We start from the raw sequence: 18,500 nt of genomic DNA on the forward strand, positions 1-18,500 counted from the left end.
ATCCCATCCCATCCCATCCCATCCCATCCATCCTGCAGCCAGCTGGAGCTCCTGGAGCTGACACCAGCAGGAAGTTTGGGTCATTAATCTGCACATTCACAGCCCAGTGTTTTGACCAAGAACTTTAACTCTGAACACAGGCTCTCTTCCATTCACACCTGCCTGCAGTAATTTCACACTCTGCTCTAGTAATCACTTTTCCTATAGTTACAAAGGATTCTCCCTGCTCCCTCAGCATGCAGACTGTTTTAGGCATCTCAGACCCTCAGGTTTTCCTTAATTTTTTCAGGTAGAAGTTGGCAGTGATCCCCATTCAGCCAAAGCCCCAGACACCCACCTGGTTCTGCTGGTGGAGGAGATGGGAATGAGCTCTCAGGGTTCCTCTTTGAGCTTTTGTTCCACATTTCCTTTTCTTTCCTCAAGTGAAATCCTCTCCAAGAGCTCCCACAGCAGCAGGAAAACAGATTCATGAGGCCACCTGTATTTCCTGAGAGGTACCACTGGATTTTGCTGTTCACCTTTGATAACCAACAGATTATGTCTGTCTAAGCAAAGCAAGGTCCAGTTTAACTGTAAAGTCAGTCTTTCAGAAGTTAAATCTGCCATGTGTGTTACAAATATATCAGCTTTTCCATTGTGTAGGGACACTGTTTTAAATACTGAAAAATTCTTCTGTTGCTGATAGACTTCAACTGTGCAGTTCTCAGTGATTAAAATGTCAATAATAAAAACCCTTTTCACCCTCTTAATTGCACCTGGTTTTTAATTTTCTTTGATAGAAATGTAAATAAAATGAACCACAACAACATTTTCCCAATGTCTCCACATATCTGTGATGAGTATTTGTTGTGTCACTCCTCACAGCTCTCTATTAGGTTCCTAAGGCCAGTCAAACCAATATTGAAGTTGATGATTTCAGATATTTCAGGTGAGCTGGGAGGGTTAGGGATGAAAAACTGAGTTTGTTGAGCTGGGATGTGGGAGCTCTTCCTCATCAGAGTCAGAGGATGGAGCCCCAGGGACCTGACTGTGACAGCTCAAACCTCTGGGAAATGATCCTGTCCTGCCCAGCATGCTGTGGATCAGCCTCTCTATCCTTCTAAATACAGTTTCTTCAGGGACTGAGGGTTGTTTCCTTGATCCCTGAGAGGCAGAGGTGGCTTGGTGGCTTGGTGGCCTCTGTCCCTGGCACACCTTGCTCCTCTGGCCATGGCTGATGTGTATCACCCCTATGGGGATGGGAAAAGCCAACCTTCCCTCCCGGGTGAGCCCAGGCTGTGTGCTGGGAGGCTGCAGGTCACAGCACCATTGTGGGAAGGAGGGAAGTTGGAAAGGCAGCCAGGACAGGGCTTCCCATGCCGGGAGGAGCACCCAGGAGCATCCTAGAGGCACGGAAGCGTAGGGTACACAGTTTGTGGTAACTGGGACAGGGGCTGTGGCCTCATCCCAACGAGCTACAGCTGTGTGGGTCAGGTGAAGAGCACTGAAGGTAATGAACCATGGAGTGCCCAGGTGTACTGACCAAACACAACGGGAAGGAATCTATGGGGCAGAGGGAATCTATGAGGCAGGATTTCAGGATCCATGGGGAAGACAGGATCTGTGGGGCACAGGGGATCTGTAGGACAGAATCTATGGGGCACACAGATGCAGCGCATGTATCATAAGGATTTAAAAGGTTGTGCTGAAGAACAAGAAAGGCCAGACTCTTGCACCTTCTGAAGTGACATGATGCTACTCTGTACGGGCTTGAAGCCCTCTGCTGTGGTATGGTGTTGTTCTTCTGAAACTGCAGGGCGACACTCTGTGTATCGCGGGCATCTCAACTGCGCCATATGCCGGGACACCGCAGGCAGGCCGGCGCCTGTGGCCGGACCAGAGGAGAGCAGGGGTTGATGCGGGGCCGCAGCACCCGCGGCTCGCGCGGATCCCCGTGCGCGGGGCGGGCGCGGCGCAGGCGCTGCGGGCGGGGCGGGCCGGGCGCGGGGCTCCGCCCGGGCGGGGCGGGCCGGGCGCGGGGCGCCTGCGCTGCCGTAGCGGTCCCTGCGCCGCCCGTCCCGGCCGGGTCGCTGTGGGTGCGGGGGGCGGCGGTGGCCCCGCTCCGAGCCCCCCACCCGCCGCTCCGCAGCCGGGACCGCGCCTCGCCTGCAGCTGCTGCCGCCCCTTCCGGGGGGCTCCGGGTAAGCCGCTCCCGCCTTGTTCCTACGGGCGCCCCCCACCCAGCGCTCCGCATCCTCTCCCCGCCCTCCTCTTTCCCTCTTTCCCCTTTTCCCCGCGGGCCCTTCGCCTCTCCCGGGGAGCGGAGCCCGGAGCGCTCAGCGGGGCTGGGGGCGGCCGCGCTGCGGGCCCGGGGCCGGCGGGGCTCCCCTGCTCCTCCCGTGTTGGTGGCTCGGGCCCCCTTTGTCCGCTCCGGGGATGCTGCCGGGCCCCTCCGCCGCTCGGGCCACGCCGGTGTCACCTCCCCGCCGGTGTCACCTCCCCGCCGGGCCCCGCTGCGGGGGCGTCCAGCCCCGCTCCGTCCCGCTGCCCCCGGGCTGGTCGGTGGGCTCTGAGCGCCCATCCCCTTGAAGGGCCCCGAGCGCCAACAGGTGGTTTGGCACCGATACTTTCTCTTTTGTTCCCCTTCCTTTTTTATTTCCCCTGCACCTCTTTCTGTCAGAGAATTTTCTTGGTTTGTTCTCTAGGATGTGAAAACCGCCCGTGGGTTTTACAGCTCCCACTGACAGCCACGGAGTGTCTGACCCCAAATCTGGGGGTGCAGACCCCCAATTCCGGGGGCAGCCCCCATTTCTGGGTGTGTAAGCACTCACCTCTTGGAGTGTAACCTCATATCCAAGGATACTCGCAGAGTTGTGACCCCTCCACTCGTGTCTGTCACTCTGAGCTGCTCTTGCATAAAGCCATGATTCCACCTCACATAATTCCATAATTCCATCTCAAAAGCCACCCAGCTGGAGATGGTCACCAGCTCCTGTCCCTGAGGAACCTGTGAGCACAGCACACACGTAGCTGCTGTCTGGGAAGGAGGTGGTTTGCAGGGCCCTGCCTCGTAAAGAGCTGCAAAAAGTGAACAGAAAGAGTCATTCGAGCGTGTTGGCAGCACCCAGGGTTATAAAAATGGGAAGTGTTTCACCTATTTTGTCTGCAACTTCTAGTAATACTTGCAAAACTCTGTTACCTTACTGCAGGTTATGTGGTGTACAGGAGAAGCAGGGTAAGGTGTAGTTGTACATTGGAAATATTTGGGGTTTTTTAAAGCATATCAGGAAATAGAGCTGGGATGTTAAATACACTGAAGCTGCTACACTCCAGTATTTATCTACTGTATTCTCAGAAACAAAGGATATTAAAATACATATATCTTTCTTAGAAATAAATATGTCAGATACTTACAGTAGGGTTTGGGTTTTTTGATATTTTTTAAACTACAACTTGCTCAAAGGTAGTGATCCTCTGGATTTGGCCAAATTTATTTACTAGATGTTTTTCTAGTAAAAGTGCTTAAGGGCAACTAAATACCCTTTTTGCTCATTCCTCAGTTGCTCTCTTATTGGGATAACTTTCAGGATTTAGATAAATTTCACAGCAGAAGAGCCTGTAAGCAACTGGTGGAATTATTTCTGCAAGGGTTATGGGAAGAATAACTTCTGGATTAGATGTTTCAGTGTGATATTCCTATTTTGAGCATTCATTGAAGATAGAATGTGGTGGTGGCAGCAATAAACATTTGCAGTGCTGGCTTAAATTGTGGTTTTTGAGGCTCAAAGTTTCTTAAGTTTCCTTCCCTTTAATTTCAGATCAAAAAATGTTCAAAACAGGAAGTTTGACTTGTACCTTTTATTTTGTAAGACTTTTCCCTGCTTAGCTTAAGCTGGTGATCTTTGTTATTAAAATCTGAACTCTGTGATTAAGCACCACTTAATGGGTATGGATTCTTGTTTCAAGATTATTTGCCATTTATAATGTTTGATGTTCTTCCCTTCTCCTTTCCCACCAGCCATGGCCATGACAGGCCCTACACCGTGCTCATCCATGAGTAACCACACCAAGGAGAGAGTCACAATGACAAAGGTGACATTGGAAAACTTCTACAGCAACCTCATAGCTCAGCACGAGGAGCGAGAGATGAGGTAAAAATCCTTCTTGTTTCCCTTCCATGCTGGATAACAGCCAAAAGTTATATTGAATGGATTTTGTTTTCAAAGCAAAAATAATAAAATCTTCTGGTTTCTGTTGGAAGGGACCTTAAAGCTCATACAGTTCCACCCCTGCCATGGGCAGGGACACCTTCACTACCCCAGGCTGCTCCAAGCCCCATCCAGCCTGGCCTTGGGCACTGCCAGGGATCCAGGGGCAGCCACAGCTGCTCTGGACACCCTGTGCCAGGGCCTCAGCACCTCACAGCCAAAAATTCCTTACCAGTATCCCACCTAACCCTGTCCTGTGGCAGTGGGAAGCCATTCCCTCTTGTTCTGTCCTTCCAGGCTCTTGTCCCCAGTCCCTCTCCAGCTCTCCTAGATCCCCTTTAGGTTCTGGCAGGGGCTCTGAGCTTTCCCTTCACCTCTCCAGGCTGGGCATTCCCAGCTCTTCCAGCCTGGCTTCAGCCCTTGCAGCATCTCTGTGGCCTCCTCTGGGCTCTCTCCAGCAGCTCCAGCTCCTTCCTGTGCTGGCCCCAGGGTTGGAGTTCCCTCTGCAGGTGGGGTCTCACCTGAGCAGGGCAGAGGGGCAGAATCCCCCCCTCAAATGCTGCCCACACTGGGGGATCAGCCCAGGGCTCAGTGGGGTCTGCACTGGGGCATGTCCAGCTCTGCCTCACCAGCACCCCCAAATCCTCGTGCCAGGGCTGCTCCCAGTCCATTCTCTGGGTTTTGCTGGGATTGCCCTGAGCCATGTGCAGATGTGCAGAGGACAGTGCAGGGAGCAAGGAGGGGGTGCTGTGAGGAGTCAGTGCTGGGACTGACCTGAACTTGGGCACCTCTTAAAGTCCAATCCAGCAATGCACTGCACTGAGCTGTGTGGCTTAACTTTGGCTGCAACCCTCTAATTTGCTGAATATCCTCAATTGTGGCACTTCTGCTGTTCTCGCAGCTTGCCATGGAGGCTATAACCAGAATTTGGAAAATGGTTCATTGTTGGTTTGGCTTTGCTGCTTAACAAGCTCCCCAAGGAGCTCCCCGATACCTGCTCACTGCAAGAGCTGCAGAAATGAGGAAACAATTTAGAAATAAATACTAATGTGCAAAGGTACTTGCTTCAAAGCTTCTGATGAGTAAAGAGAGACTGAGGTCCAGTTCAGGCAGAAAATATCACTGATTTAATTAGTTTCTTTGTCCTCACAAAGCTCTTGCCTTTAAAATTTATTTACTCACTGTGAGCACTGTTATGTATTCCCAAAATCTCAGATTTTTTTCTGTTTGGTATTAAGACCTTGTCTGAACAAACAGACTGGACTTTATGAGTTACATGTTTTTTGTAGCAACACATGTCTGTGGGTGTGTAATTTGGAGTTTAAATGGTGTTGACACTGTACCCTGAAGTGCAGATTGACCTATTAGGGATATTTGGGGGAATTTCAGCATGGCTTTGGCATCACTCTGTCCTGCTGAGCTGTTTAATTCTGTGTAATTCAGATTTTGCTACTGGAGTTGCTGGTTTGAGTGTGGATTGGGGTCACTGGTACTTGAGCAAGGGCATTTTCATTGTGCTTGATTCTGAAGTGATAACCCCAAATATTATCACATCACAGCAGCTGCAGAGAGCCCCAGGAGACAGGAAGAGGATCTTGCAAAGAATGACTTGCAGAAAAAAAAGGAATTTTTTAGTATATTTGTAATGTCCCAAACCACCAGGCCCTGTTCAGCCAGCTGTTAATATGACTGGCACTGGGAAAAATTCCGGAGGATAATCATTACAAATGTCCCCTGAAGTCATTCCCCTTCTAAAGTCTTCCTTCCTCCTTTCTTTTCTCCCAAATAATCCCTTTGTACTAAGACTGTAAATATTTTTGATTCTTTAAGGGGGAGAACATGTACAGACAAGTTTCCTCTTCCCAAGTATTTTGAGTATTTCAGGGATTAGGAAATCTAAAATAACTTTTCTCATCTTGCATGTGAATAGTTTGAGATGCAGAGAAATTTTAAATGTGTTTGAATACCAATTCTTTCTGGAATAAGTGAAATTTTGGTGTTTAAATGCTTCTTATGGCTGTGGCCTGAAGTGACTTGCCCAGGTGTCAGAGAGAGATAAGAACAGAACCCAGATCTCTCAATTTGTGTTTGTGTACAGCAAAAATGTACACTTGAATAACTTGTGGAACTCAGGGCAGGTTTAGTTTATTAAAACCAGAGAGGACAAGGTTGGAATTATAAAACTACATAGTAGATTCTTCAGAATTAATTTCCTGTCTGAGTCTCTTGTACATCTTTACCCTCATAACTTGCTGGCACAAACCAGAGGTTGTGGATATGTGCACCTTGTTGAGAAACAAAGTTAATGATTCAACCTGTTTTTTTTTTCTAATTTAATTTAAAAAGCAAGGTTAATGATTCAACCTTTATTTTTCTAATTTGTCTCTGCTCTAGACAAAAGAAACTAGAACAAATGATGGAAGAAGAAGGCCTAAAAGACGAAGAGGTAATGAATGTGGAAAAACTGTCTTAATGGTTAAATACAAGAAATTTTCTTTTTCTAAATGGAGATCTGGGATCTTTCCTTGGAATTGCTGTGGTCCCTGTGGAAGCCACCTGCAGAGCTCTCACTGGGGTCTCTTAAACTCTAGAAAAGGATCAGGAGGTCGGCACATGCACAGAAGGAGACGGAGTTCCTTCGCCTCAAGAGAACCAGGCTGGGACTGGAGGACTTTGAGTCTCTCAAAGTAATAGGCAGAGGAGCATTTGGAGAGGTGAGTCCAGAAAAAATGACTATATGTGTTTTTAACTGGCTCTGGTGTTTGTTAAAGACTTGCTCAGTTTATAGAAGCAAAAGGAACAACCACAGATTGACTTTAGCTGAACAGGCACGTGCAGCTGTTTTTTTACCTAATAAATGCTGGTTCAAGGCATCCTGTGCTTTAGAGGAAGCAGAATGATGTTGAAAATGATCTGATGGACAGCTAAATACAGGTTTGCAGTGGGTTTTAAAGGTGAACTTCTGGGGCTGGGCTTAGGGAGAGGTGGAGGGCCTTGCATTCTCTTGTGGTGGCCCTCAGAGAAGGGGCTTTGGACCACCTGCTTTAGGTGTATATATTTTTCTGATTTAGAGATGGGGTAATTGAGAAGTGTTTTAAAAACTTTTATTCTATTTTTAATCTCAAGTGAAGGGTGAGACAATATAGATATTACAATTTACACCATCACAATCAGAAGTTAACTATTTCTTAATTACAATATATTATAAGTGTTTCTTGGTCTATCAGTTTTTGGTACCCTATGTTGTAAATGCTTTAAAGCTAGTTATCTAAAATTATTCTTGGTGGGCATTATATATATAGATATAAAACAATGTATTTATATATTATTATATAAATATTTATATAATAATATATAAACACATTATACATTGTATATTATACATTGTATATTATACATTGTATATTATACATTGTATATTATACATTGTATATTATACATTGTATATTATATTTATATAAAATTATATATTATATATATTTATATATATTTACAATGTGTTTCTTTTAAAACTTGTTTCTAATTCTCTTTTTCTCTCAACAATATTTATCCTATTCCATAATATGTCTAAGTTAATATTTCTTATCTCAAAGTTTCCATACAAATATATACTATGTAACTTCCTATTAAACTTTAAGAATTCTCTACAAATCTATTTCCTACAGGTGTGAATCACTCATGGTCCTCTGTTAAAATAACTGCAGCTCTTAGCATTAGCAGGACTTTCTGCCATTGCTGTGCACTGTCTGATGGTTCAGGTGTTTTACAACCTGAGATGATTTAATGGAATGGAAGCCAAGGGTTTGATACCAAACTGTGTCAAGGTCAAGAGCTGTGCTGGGTTTGATCAATGTCTGTGTGCCCCCAGGTGCGCCTGGTGCAGAAGAAGGACACGGGGCACGTTTATGCCATGAAGATCCTACGCAAAGCTGATATGCTTGAGAAGGAGCAGGTGAGGAACACCTCGAGCAGGAGCTGGGCCATGATCACTCTGTGGTGTGTGCAGAGCAGGAATAGGCTTCTGTGCTTCAGTAGCTAAAAATTCTGGGGTTTTTGTGTCTTTTCTTATGGAGGAAATAAGTCAGAAAAATCTCTGAATTCACAAGGACTTCTTTTCAACACAAAGTTCTGTGCAATGATTCAATGCAGGCTTCAAGGCCAGTGTTTTACTGCACTTCTGACTTACAGGATCGGATATAAATATAAAGATATTTATATCAGAGATAGAACTGCAGGATGTGTACCATGGATCACTCTGTCTGCAGAGCAGGAATAGGCTTTTGTGCTTCAGTAGCTAAAAATTCTTGGGGTTTTGTGTCTTTTCTTATGGAGGAAATAAGTCAGAAAAATCTCTGAATTCACAAGGACTTTTTTTCTAGTGGGCTCTTTCAACACAAAGTTCTGTGCAAATGATTCAGTGTTTTACTGCACTTCTGACTTACAGGATTGAATATAAATATTAGAGATACAACTGCAGGAGCTGTACCATGGATCACTCTGTGGTGTGTGTAGAGGAGGAATAGCCACCTGTGCTTCAATGGTTAAAAATTCTGGGCTTTTTGTGTCTTTTCTTATGGAGGAAATAAGTCAGAAAATTCTCTGAATTCACAAGCACTTCTTTTCAACACAAAGTCCTGTGCAAATGATTCAATGCAGGCTTCAAGGCCAGTGTTTTACTGCACTTCTGACTTGCAGGATTGGATATAAGTATCAGAGCTACAACTGCTGGAATTCAGACTCAGAGACATAAAGAAGCAGCATTTAACATATTTAAAGCTTTCCTTTGCTAGTACTTCTGGATATATAATGATCTGGGACAGTCATGTGTTCAGCACTGGGATGAAGCTCTTGTGTTTTTAAAAAGAGATCTAATGATTAGGTATATTTGTAAAGAATTGAGATTTTTGTATATAGGATTTATATAATGTACAGGTTTACTATTTATAGAGTTATATATAGGTGTATATGTAATAGGTATAAAATATATATATATAATCAACCACATGTTGAATGTTCTGATAGTGTTTCTGCCTTTGTGCAGAAATTTGACTTTTGTCTTCTCAATATTTGATGCTGTTCAGACTAATAATTGAATTGCCTGTGAAATATATGAATTTAATAAAACTTACCCAGTGCACTGTGTGTGTCCAGGTTGGCCACATCCGTGCAGAACGGGACATCCTGGTGGAGGCAGACAGCTTGTGGGTTGTGAAGATGTTCTACAGTTTCCAGGACAAGCTAAACCTCTACCTGATCATGGAGTTCCTGCCTGGAGGTAACTCTGGAATGCAAGGGCTGCTCTCCTTTTGATTGGGGATTGGTAATTATTGGTAATTCCTTCATTAGAATGCAGTCTGGGACTGGAGTGCACGTGGTGTTTGTACTGTACATCTGGAAGGGAACAAGATTTCTGCTTTTTAGGGTACTGAGGTGTTTGGGCAGGCTTGAGGTTTCCTGTTTGGGTCTTCAAGCTGCAGGTATTTAAACTTGGCTTTAATATTCTTCTAATTCCTACCCTTGCTATGCCCTGGCTGTCTACAGAGCCAGAGCATATCCAGGTTTGGCAATCTCTGCTGGTTTTAGCTCAATGCAGCAGAAATGGCTTTTTTCTAGAAATGTCTTCAAACTCAGTGAGAGTGGAGCCTGTGTGTTCACCTCTGGGGGGTTTCCAGGTGACATGATGACATTGTTGATGAAGAAGGACACTCTGACAGAGGAGGAGACACAGTTCTACATTGCTGAGACCGTGCTGGCCATTGACTCCATCCACCAGCTGGGATTCATCCATCGTGACATAAAACCAGACAACCTCCTCCTGGACAGCAAGGTATGGGCTGGCTGTTAACAAAGAGGCCTTGTGACTGCTCATATTGACCTGAAGGGGTGTGGACAGTTGTGGAAGAAGATGGTGCTTCTTTATTTAGCCCTGTCCCTTCCAGCTTTTGAGGGGCATATCTGCCAGATTGCCAAGGAGAATCCCCAAAAGCCAGGAAAGACCCCAGCTCCACTCAGACCTTGAGCTCTTCTGACAGCTGTTTAAACTATTTTTGGCAATTTCAGATGCAGTTTAAAGCACGTGGTTTCAGTTCCCTCTTAGGCAAAGCTGTTTCCCTTTTCTCTCACATCTGTTCCACTCCCACTTGCCAGCTCTGGTGGTACCAAATGTGAAGGACGTGGCTGTTCCAGTAGCCAGGCTGAGAGTGGAGAACCTCCCTCAGGATCAGGGTGTATCCCTGAGGGCTGCCCAGGCTACCTGGTTATTGCAGGCACTTTGCAGAAAGCCCAGTTGTTTCAGTTCCTCTTATTTCTCACTCCCAAGTTTGCCTAAAATGAAGATTTCTTGGAAAGAGTTTGCCAGCAGTAAATAATGAGTTTCCCACTACTGTGTGGAATTACTGCAGAATCCCAGGATGGTTTGGGTTGGAAAGGACCTTGAAACTCATCCTGTTCCACCTTTCTGGTGTCCCAGGGTGCTCCAAGCCCCATCCAACCTGGCCTTGGATACTTCCAGGGCTGGGGCAGCCACAGCTTCTTCAAGCAGTGTGCCCAATTCAGAATGTTCACCTCTAGACATGATTACATTTAGGGCTTTGAAAAGAAGGTGTATTTTATAGATACACCTCTAAAATTGCTTGTGGTCAGCGTGGTCATGTTATGCAACAGGACAGATTCAATCACTGAATTTAGGGTGATTTTTATCTCCTGGGGTCAATACACAGCCCAGGGACTGCAGGTGCCTCTGGAGATGTTTCCTTCCACCCTGAAATTGTTGGGAGCTGGCAGAGCAGAGGTTTCCTGAAGTAAATTGGCACTGGGCTTTCTCTGTGGAGCATTGATGGCTTCATTCCCTGTACCCATCCAGTGTTGGGTTTAAACAAGGAAAGCAAAGGACATTGAGGGGCTGGGGCATGTCCAGAGAAGGGAATGGAGCTGGGGAAGGGTCTGGAGCAGCTGAGAGACCTGAGGGGGCTCATCCTGGAGAAAAGGAGGCTCAGGGGGGACCTTCTTGCTCTCCCTGACAGGAAGGTGCAGCCAGATGGGGGTCAGGCTCTTCTGCCATGTCTCAAGGGAAAGAATGAGAGGAACTGGCCTTAAGTTGTGCTGGGGAGGTACAGATTAGATATTAGATATTTTTTTTTCACTGCAGGAGTGGTCAGGCATTGGAATAAATTGCCCAGGGAGGTGTTGGAAGTGTTCACAGTCTCTGGAAGTGTTCAAGAGGCATCTGGATGTGGCACTTGGGGACATCACTTAGAAGTGTTGAGGGTGGTGTTGGGTTCTCTTCCAACCTTGCTGATGCTGTGATTTACTATGATAATGCCTTATATTGGGTGTTTTTGTTGTTTTGTTTTGTTTATTTCTAGGGCCACGTGAAACTCTCAGATTTTGGTCTGTGTACTGGACTGAAGAAAGCCCACAGGACAGAATTTTACAGGAACTTGAATCACAGTCTTCCCAGTGACTTCAGTAAGTTCTTTGGCTCCAAAGGGATCTGGTTGGTTGCTCTTGGGTGCTGACAAAACTCATTTCAGTGTGAGGGTATGGCTGCAGTGGGGATCTAATAATCAACTTTACATCCTGAGGTGGATTTTCATTTTCTGTAAGATCATTTCAGTTACTTTAAACCCACTTTCATTTCCAGAAGTTTGTCTCTGAAACAGACTCTGCTGTTGCCTTTTGCATGTGTAATAAAGTGAGAACTCAGTGAGTTGGTAGCTGCTGGCTGGATCTCATTACTGAAATGAATAAACCAGCACAGTCTGAGTATCCGGGATTATTCTGGAAGGGAAGACCTTCAATCATGGAGTTACATCAACCCTGAAAACATAGTTTGCTAATGAAAGGCTCAATTAGATGTTGCCCATATTTCATAGGTTTGGAAGTTGCTGAGAGGTTTAGATTTGAGGTATTGACCCACATCTTAAATGAGATCTTTAGTGTAGTGGTAAAGATATTTTGGGGGTAAAAATGTATTGGGTGTCCAGTAGGATCCAGTCACAGCTATTGAATCTCCTTCAGCTTTCCAGAACATGAATTCCAAGAGGAAAGCAGAGACTTGGAAGAGGAATCGCCGGCAGCTGGTGAGTAGGTTCCACCTGCTTGGAGATGTTCCTGCTGAGGTGTTGCACCCACATGGAACATGGATTTACATGGAAGTTTTTAATGCATCTGAGGTCTGGACAATCCTGAAAGGAAAAGATTCAGGGATTTTTTTAAAAAGAAGAGGAATGACTCTAGTTTGTCCTTCATCCATCTGCTGAACAGCTGGTGACATATGTGCAGAGATAGCACTGCCATAATTATTTACATGGATATCTGAAGTTTCCTAGCCAAAACTATCAGTTCTTGCCACTTCCAATCTCACAAAGGTCTCTAAGGTGACCCATTCCAGGACACTGATACCCTTCCCTGTTTTTCTGGTGCTATTTTAAGACTCTTTCACGTGAAGATATTAATTTTGTCTCTACATATTTTGGAAGAAAGGCTTTAAACACCTTTGCTAAAGGATCTCAGAGACAATCTGGTGTCTTCTCAAAATAATCACTCTTGTTTGAGTTCCCATGTCCATGTCAGGCAGTTTTCCCTGCAGATGCATAACTGATGGTGTTTGTTCCAGGCTTTTTCTACAGTGGGAACTCCAGATTACATTGCTCCTGAGGTCTTCATGCAGACTGGATACAACAAACTGTGTGACTGGTGGTCCCTGGGGGTCATCATGTACGAGATGTTGATTGGTAAGGAACAGGCAGGGCAGGCTGGAGGTGGGAATGGTGGAGCAGCACATCAGCTGTATTCATATATTCATAGAATCCCAGACTGATTTGGGTTGGAGAAGACTTTAAAGCTCATCCCTGTCACCCTCTGCCATGGCATGGACACCTTCACTATCCCAGGTTGCTCCAAGGCCTGTCCAACCTGGCCTTGGACACTTCTAGGGATGGGGCAGCCACAGCTGCTTTGGGCAGCCAATTTCTGTGCTTGGGGTCAAGTTCTCAGAGCATCCACTCCTTGCCTGGTCTCTGGTGTGTTCTGGCTTCAGGGATTAATTTTGCTTGATCCAAGATAATATTTTTGTTTATTTTCAGGTTATCCACCATTCTGTTCTGAGACTCCTCAAGAGACATATAAGAAAGTGATGAACTGGAAGGAGACCCTGACATTTCCTCCAGAGGTTCCAATCTCTGATAAAGCCAAGGATCTTATTTTAAGGTGCCAACCCCATGGTTTGCCAGTTAATACAGCACTAATTTTCTTGTTTTTGTGTTCTATGCCTCTCATGGCTTGTTTCACATGGAAAACCCTGATGCTACAAACTGTTACACCCATGCATTAAATGCTGCACTCCCTTGTCAAATACTTTTGTCTCTCAGGCCATTTAGTGGTTCCCTGACTAAACTGTGCTAAAAAGGAGTTCCCATGGAAGTGCTACTACTCTGGCAAAATGTTTCTGCTCCTTATTTTGCCTGCAGCCTTCTCATGGAAGGACACAAGTTCAATCCTTTTGACAGAGTTGACTTCTTGCAACAGCAATGATTTTGCCTTTGTATGCACTGGAGCATACAAATGTGTCCCAGTGCTTGCTGACTCATTTGTACTTCAGTATCTATTCTCAGGACAGAAATATAAATGTCTGTTTTTTTAGGCTTTATATGTTCTCCTCTACTCTGGTCCTGAAATAGAAAGGTCACATTATCCTGTTGTGAAGGAGTAGCACATCTTAACTGTGGCATTGGACATGACATTCCTGTACATAACTTTGTGTGTTGGTTTTGCTGTGGAAGTTCTTGGTCTGCTCCATTTATATGTTAAGAAACTGCAGCAGTATCAGTTCAGAAAGCTGTTCCATTTCTGGATGGAATGCTTTCGTTTTCATTCTCCCTTCATTTTCATTCTTCCTTCCATCCCAGATTTTGCTGTGAATGGGAGCACAGAATTGGTGCATCTGGTGTGGAGGAAATAAAGAGTAACCCATTCTTTGAAGGGGTTGATTGGGAGCACATCAGGTAAGATGCTTTGCAGAAAAGCAACTGCTCTTCTCTAGGGGCTGCTCAGGCCAGCCCTGGTCTGCAGCAGGGAGCAGCTGACTGGCATTTATCACATCCAGCTGTGGGTGAGAACATTTTGTTCTCTACCTGATGCTTGCTGAGGTTTAGGTACCTTCAGTCATGATTCAGCTGAGAAATGAAAGGTGGCTGAACCCTGCTTTGTCTGCCTTTGAAATCTCAATGCTTCATCTGCTCTTCTTGGCAGAGAGAGACCTGCTGCGATTTCAATAGAAATTAAAAGCATTGATGATACCTCAAACTTTGATGAATTTCCAGAATCTGATATCCTTAAACCAACAGGTAAATGATTGTTTGATTCTCTGTGTAAACCTTCCTCTTCTGTAGAATAATCCTTCCTGTTAGTCAGATCTTACTAGATACTGATTAATTTTTACCATGACCAAATAGCTTTGTGGTGCAGGGGTTGCAAGCTGGGTTTTGGAGGAGATGCAGGCTTGTAGATGATGTGGGAGTTGCCTGAGAAAGGGCAGCTCTCAGAGGCAGCAGAGCTTCCAGAAAGTTCAAATCTCAGCAGGGCCTGAGAGCCCAATGCTGCCAGTTCCCCTTGGTGCTGATTCCTGCTGGCACTTAGAGCAGGGTGGGGAAGGGTAGAACTCATGGGGATTTTTGCTGTGAATCTCTGAAGGATCACAGCATAGTCACACATTTGCTTCATGAGTTTAAAAACAGAATCCCAGACTGGTTTGGGTTGGAAGGGACCTTAAAGCTCATCCCACTCCACCCCCTGCCATGGGCAGGGACACCTTCACTATCCCAGGCTGCTCCAAGCCTGTCCAACCTGGCCTGGAACACTTCCAGGGATTGGGGCATCCACCACCTCTCTGGGCAACCTGTGCCAGTGTTTCACAGCTCACATTGTAAAACATTTCTTCTTTCTGTCATCTGAATCTGCCCTCTTCTAGCTCACAATGCTTGTGCCGTGTCCTGTGTCCCAGCAGTTCTTTCCTGGGGTTGAAACACAAAGCTGCATCTGCATTTAGGATTTTTTTTTTTCCTTTAGAAACATTCATCCAGTGTTTTGTATGAAAAAATAAACTCTGCAGCTCCAAAGGATAATTAATTCTATTTCTTCTATGTCTTCCCAGTGGCAACAAGCAACCACCCAGAGACAGACTACAAGAACAAAGACTGGGTTTTTATCAATTACACCTACAAGCGTTTCGAGGGCCTGACAGCCCGAGGAGCAATTCCATCCTATATGAAAGGAGGGAAGTAACACAGCTTTACCTGGGACTTCTGAGCCATGGAATTCTGTTGCTGTACTTTGGGTTTATACCCATAAAAGAACTTGTTGGTTTTTTTTAAAGAAAACTTGAGGGCTATCAACTCTTGGAGAAGAATTCAGGACCCTGTTTTGTTACACACCTGGTTGTTATTAAGGATTTTTTTTCCCTGCACCATTGAAAAATTCCACATGTTTGCATCATCTCTGCTGCCAGCACCTTTTGCTGCTTCAGGAGCAAGAGTTTTTTTTATATTTTTTGCCAGACTGTCTAGTCCATTGGGAGATGACAGCAAGCTTTCCCTTTGGCATTGCAAACCATGGAATTCTATAGGACTGTGTCCAGTCCTGCATTAAGTGACAAACTCACTCTGCCAATTCTGCCAGCACTGTTTGCCCAGTCCAGCTGAGGACTCCAGGACAGAGGAAACAAAGCAATAATTGAAGCTTGAGACAGACAACTCTCCAGGAAACTGTCTAGTAGAAGGACACAACTCAGATTGCCTTAACCTTACTTTGTAGTGCTGTTTTTGTAATGCTCCCTGGAAGCCTCTTCAATTGCATTTCTCAGCTCAGTCACTGTGGCCCCCAGTTCTGGTGCACTTTACTTTTGGTACTAAGTGACCCTCAAGCCATTTAATATTTTTTCTAAATTAAAAAATTTTGCAACACCTTTTCCTTCCTAAATAGAGGAGAAATGCGCCATTTCCTCCACTGAGCACCGAGTTTTTCAGTATTTCAGGGTGGATCCATAAGCAATGCAGATAAACTACAGCTGGTCACATAAGTGGGTCTGGAATTAGAGCAGAGGGAGGGAATTCCAGGAACCTGATCCTTGGTGGGCAAGTTGTGCACAGCTGGGCCAGCCCTGAGGCTTCCCAGGCTGCCTGCTGCTGTTTCTCAGTTTCCTCTGAGCTCTGCTGCATCTTCAGTGCTTTAAAGGCCAAAACCCAACTCCTGTGGCCTTTTTGCTGTTGGTTTTGAGCAGAACAGGATCAGGATGTTGCTGATGGAGCCTGCCTGGTGTTCCCTCACAGAGCTGCTCTTGCTGTACCATCTGTACCCAGAGTGTTCCATGGATGGTGCTCATGGGGTCACTTTTGGGGCACTGGAACCCACCCTGTCCGCTCACTGATTGTTGCCTACTCTGTTTATAAAAGTACATTCAGTTCTGATCAGGGTCTCTCCAGGAGAGCCCCAAAGTGCCTTTCCTTGCCTAAGCCTCTCTCAGAACATGACAGCATTTTGGGAGGGAGGATTCTGCCTCAGCTGAGCTTTTCCTGATTTGTTTTTCTAACCACAAGCTCCACGTTGTGCCCATTTGTAGTTAACTCTGCACTTGCAGGGGCAGGTGGCATTAACCCATAAGCCTGCATGGTTCCAGTCTGGAATTTACAATCAGATATTAAAAATACAATTCAGTGAGTTTTCTAAAAGTGTTTCTCAATTCAAACTTCTCTTGGTGCTGAACACTAACTGTGGAGTACAGACAAGACAAAGCTCCAGTGATGTCTCACAGGAAAACAAAAGGCTTCCAGGTCTGTTTAGTCCTGACTTTCTTGATTAGAAAATGAAACAAAATGGATTTGTAGTGGAACTTTTTTTTTATATAGGTGCTTTTAGGGAATGTTTACCTAGATGTCTCTTGACTCGAGTGCCATCCCCAAGGCCTGGTGGGGGACTGCCAGTACTGTACAGAACTCATCAGGGTCCTCCCCTCACCACCCCTGTGCTTTTTGTACATGTCCTGCGAGTTCATGACTTGCCATAAGCAGTTCAGACAGCAGTTGGATCCTAGCAAGCTGAAATGCAAAGCCAGCCTTAATCAGAAGTCCCAGGATCTCTGTGGTCAGAAGGGCTCACTCGGATGGATAAGGGCTAAGGAAGGAATGACTTACAGGATCAGGCTTTCATCAGCTCATCCCTGCATCACATTCTGCTCCTTTTTGACTTTGCATGAAGGACTGATATCAGCTTCTCAAACTGTTCTATCTTTATCCTGCAGTTTCTTCTAGCCATTTGAAAATGTTGCCTTATAAACCATTGGAATTAATGTAAGATCTTTTTTTTTTTTTCAATTCTTAACAGCTTAGTTACTGCCTTAAAATAAAAACAAAAATCAAAATCCTTTGAAGCTGCTGTGGATTAGGAACAAATGATTTTGAGATAATAGCTGCATTCTTAGCCCTTTACTGAAAGGGACCAGCATTTTTATTTATAAATACCAAAGATGAAGAAGCTAAACAATTTTAAGTTGTGATAAGTTGCTGTGAAAAACCAACTCTCTAGTACTGTGTATTGTGCATTTTTAGTGCTGTGTTTGAAGTGGGACCCCTCAGGTGTGTCACAGGAGTCCAAGGTGAAGTTTTCAAAGGCACAAGGAGCAGTTGGGTACCTCATTCCTGTTGTCTTCCAGCAAAAGCTGGATGTGTTTGAATCCAGTCCTGCTGGACACACCTTTGCAGTGGGAGGTTCTGTATCCCAGGTGCACTGTAAGCCTGCATCCTGTTCCAGTTTTATACCAACATTAGGGAAATAAGTGTCTCCTGCAGTATCTCCTTCCAGGATCCACATTTCACTGCTGACAGTAAGGATTTTGTATGCCTGTTACATCTCCCATGGTAGCCAAACATTTTTACATGTTTTGTGTTTTGAGGTTCTTAGTATCTTTTATCTCTTTTTTTTTTTTTTTAAGCTACAGTTGCTGGATTTGTAGAAGTAATTCCAATCTGAATTTCCAATGGATCTGAACACCTTATGCTGCCAGTTCATCTCTGTATCATGCCTACCACAAAGCTGCACTAAGTGTTTCTTATCACTGTGCCCTGACTCTGCCTTAACCTCGAAGTTGAAAAAGTGTTCTGTAAATATTTAAAAGCTGTTACAAAATTGCACTGTACAATTTGGCAGGTGTAGTCAACTTTTTATGGAGCGATCTCGTTGTGTTGTGTAAATAAAATCCTCTTAGTAAACACACTGTTGTTGGTATGTTGTGTTTTACAAACAGGAATCAGGGAATCCTGG

General features: G+C 45.0%; 1 protein-coding gene across 2 annotated transcripts; it reads left to right on the forward strand.

Moving 5' to 3' along the window:
- The first annotated feature begins 2,049 nt into the window (after positions 1-2,049).
- On the forward strand, positions 2,050-18,448 carry STK38 (serine/threonine kinase 38). 2 transcript variants are annotated; one of them, XM_059488108.1, is made up of 14 exons: positions 2,050-2,180; positions 3,998-4,130; positions 6,582-6,633; positions 6,779-6,901; positions 8,056-8,139; positions 9,339-9,462; positions 9,860-10,014; positions 11,552-11,654; positions 12,207-12,268; positions 12,805-12,922; positions 13,274-13,397; positions 14,096-14,191; positions 14,439-14,533; positions 15,340-18,448. In XM_059488108.1, the coding sequence occupies exons 2-14, from the start codon at positions 4,000-4,002 to the stop codon at positions 15,468-15,470; spliced, it is 1,398 nt and encodes a 465-aa protein (XP_059344091.1). In that variant the 5' UTR covers positions 2,050-2,180; positions 3,998-3,999; the 3' UTR covers positions 15,471-18,448. The 2 variants fall into 2 exon arrangements, with proteins under 2 accessions (XP_059344091.1, XP_059344093.1); XM_059488110.1 differs by lacking the exons at positions 2,050-2,180; positions 3,998-4,130 and adding an exon at positions 6,286-6,355.
- Positions 18,449-18,500: the final 52 nt, after the last annotated feature.

This window comes from Ammospiza nelsoni, chromosome 23, assembly GCF_027579445.1.
Source record: "Ammospiza nelsoni isolate bAmmNel1 chromosome 23, bAmmNel1.pri, whole genome shotgun sequence".
Taxonomy (NCBI): domain Eukaryota; kingdom Metazoa; phylum Chordata; class Aves; order Passeriformes; family Passerellidae; genus Ammospiza; species Ammospiza nelsoni.

Coding starts and splice junctions, on each gene's coding strand:
- STK38 (XM_059488108.1), top strand. CDS start 4,000: ATGGCCATGACAGGCCCTACACCGTGCTCATCCATGAGTAACCACACC. Junction 9,463..9,859: donor CATGGAGTTCCTGCCTGGAG/GTAACTCTGGAA, acceptor GGGGGTTTCCAG/GTGACATGATGACATTGTTG. Junction 14,192..14,438: donor GTTGATTGGGAGCACATCAG/GTAAGATGCTTT, acceptor TCTTCTTGGCAG/AGAGAGACCTGCTGCGATTT.